The 2,293-nt window shown below is 39.6% G+C and overlaps 1 protein-coding gene across 1 annotated transcript in view; it reads right to left on the bottom strand.

The window, feature by feature from the left end:
• The window catches only part of STAB2 (stabilin 2), a 151,462-nt gene that overhangs the window by 73,399 nt on the left and 75,770 nt on the right, over positions 1 to 2,293 (bottom strand). Inside the window, 2 exon segments of the mRNA XM_023527450.1 lie at positions 159 to 254; positions 838 to 933. Of these exon segments, the coding sequence (XP_023383218.1) occupies positions 159 to 254; positions 838 to 933 (192 nt within the window).

The raw sequence follows: 2,293 nt of genomic DNA, 5'->3' as shown, positions 1-2,293 counted from the left end.
TTGTGACCCACAGGGCACATATACCATCTGTGAGAAGCAGCTTGCTTCCTATAAGATCCCCTGAAGCAAATGGTTTGTGGAGCACCTGAAAGGCATCTTGACTAAGAACATTAAAAAAAAAAAGAGTTTCATTCTGGAGTTCATCTTGGATGACTTACCACTGCTGCATTGCCATAGCACAGAAAGCCGTCTCCTTCATAGCCCTCTTGACAGACACAGCTCCAGATGCCAGAAGAAGTAAACTGACAAGTTGCCTGATAAAACGAAGGTGAAAGAAACGGTCTGATTTCCTAACTAAAGAGTTAGATATGAGTTACATCTGTGAGACATCGAGCCCCATCTAAGGTGAGAACTGCAAATTTGGGGCTGAAAGATGGTGAAAGTCACCCTTCAGTGTCGCAGTGTCAGGGTCCTGTCTGCATGTTTGGTGCAGCTATAACTTAATCACAATTAAATTCTATCTTTTCATCTCTGCCAGACTTAGCAGGTAAAGGTACAGGAAATACAGCTAATTTGAATTTCAGATAAACAAACACATTTTAGTATAAGTATGTCCCATATAATACTTTGGGACATACTTGTACTAGAAAAGGATTCATTTTGTATCTGAAATTCAAATTTAACTGGTGTCCTGTATTTTATCTGGCAATCATATGTTGGTTCTTCCAAGCTGTGGATTGGATTGAAAGTTGCAATAACTACTCATATTCTACTTAGGGACTCCCTTTGAAAGTAAGAGAGATTTTGTTCATTATTAGGCTCAGATAAGAAATAACCTAACTTTCTTTCTCAAGCACTTTATTTTTTAGTAAGGATAAAAGAAATCAGGTAACTCACCAGTGGATGACATTTCTCAGTTTGTTCTAAGCATGAAGTTATTGGTTCGCAGTCAATCCCATTGCCTCGAAATCCTTCCTTGCACTCACACTCATTCTATAATTCCAAGAACAGAGTCAAAGGGGATCGATTATTAAAAACAACAGCCTTCCATGCCATGCCTTCACGTGGCACTGAAAAATGAACTTTGGAAACCATGACTGTTTGGCTCTTCTTGAGAACAGCATTGATGTCTTTTATTTGTTAATACTTCAGATTCCAGAGCTGTTGGTCATTCATATTCTATGTTAAAATCTGCTAGTCTCTTGGTACTTTTATTTTGACTTGATTACCCTAGAGGGCCATATGGAGAGTCTCAGAGAACTTAGACTCTAAACAGTTTCATCACAGTGAAAAATTGGCCATCCATGTAAGAGGGAAAGGTTAAGTAAGTCACTTGGTGGAGATCCATGTATAGGGCCAGTGCTAGTCTACAAAGCACTCTGTATAGTTTCAGACAGGCATCCCTTCTGAGCAGGCAAATTTGAGGAAGGCACCGCCTCTACACGAACAACCAGTACCTCAGAATGCGACCTTATTTGAAAATAGGATGGTTATTAAATAATTAGCTCAGTCAAGAGGAGGTCATACTGGAGTAAAGTAGGTCCCTAATCCAGTATGACTGATGTCTTTATAAAAAGGGGAGATTTGGAGACAGACACACACACAGGGAGAATTCCACATGAACATGAAGACAGAAATCAGAGTGATGCATGTATAAGCCAAGGAATACTGATGCCAGCAAACCACCCAGAGCTAAGAGAAAGCCATGGAATAGATTTGTCTTTATAGACCTAGAAGGAATCAAACCTGCTGACACCTTGATCTTGGACCTTTAGCTTCTAGAACTATGAGACAATACATTTTTGTTGTTCTATGCCACCAAGTTAGTGATATTTGTTATGGCAGCCTTAGCAAACTAATACAGATACTGAGAAATATTTTTCTTTCTCAAATGCCATCTGGCAACTCAGATGAGTCAAAAAATGAATGCGACTGCCAAATGCTTGGCGAGACATAAGACTGCAGAGATTTTTTGTGATTAAGACTTTTCCATGGCTGCAATCCTGGTAACAGTTGTCATCACCTCCCCCAGAGTCAATCAGTTCTGAAGCGGTAGCTTACTCTACCTCCATCTCCCTTAAATGAGGTTAAGTGAAAATGATCAATAAACTGTCGAGTGCTACAGAAATACAAAGTGTGGTGAAGGGTGGTGACTAAGAGGGCAGTTCTGGAGTCGGACTGTCTGGGTGCAAATCTCACACCATGATTTACTTTCTGTGTGATGTGAGCAAAGTATTTAGCCTCTCCATGTTTCAATTTTCTCATTTATAAGATGGAGTAATAACAGTATCTGCATGGTAACAAAAGCAAAAATAAACAAGTGGGAAAACATCAAACTAAAAAGCTTCTGCAC

The sequence above is a fragment of the Pteropus vampyrus genome, unplaced genomic scaffold, assembly GCF_000151845.1.
Source record: "Pteropus vampyrus isolate Shadow unplaced genomic scaffold, Pvam_2.0 Scaffold16, whole genome shotgun sequence".
NCBI lineage: Eukaryota > Metazoa > Chordata > Mammalia > Chiroptera > Pteropodidae > Pteropus > Pteropus vampyrus.
Note: the sequence above shows the minus strand (reverse complement) of the source record. Positions and strands in the feature narration are given on the sequence as shown.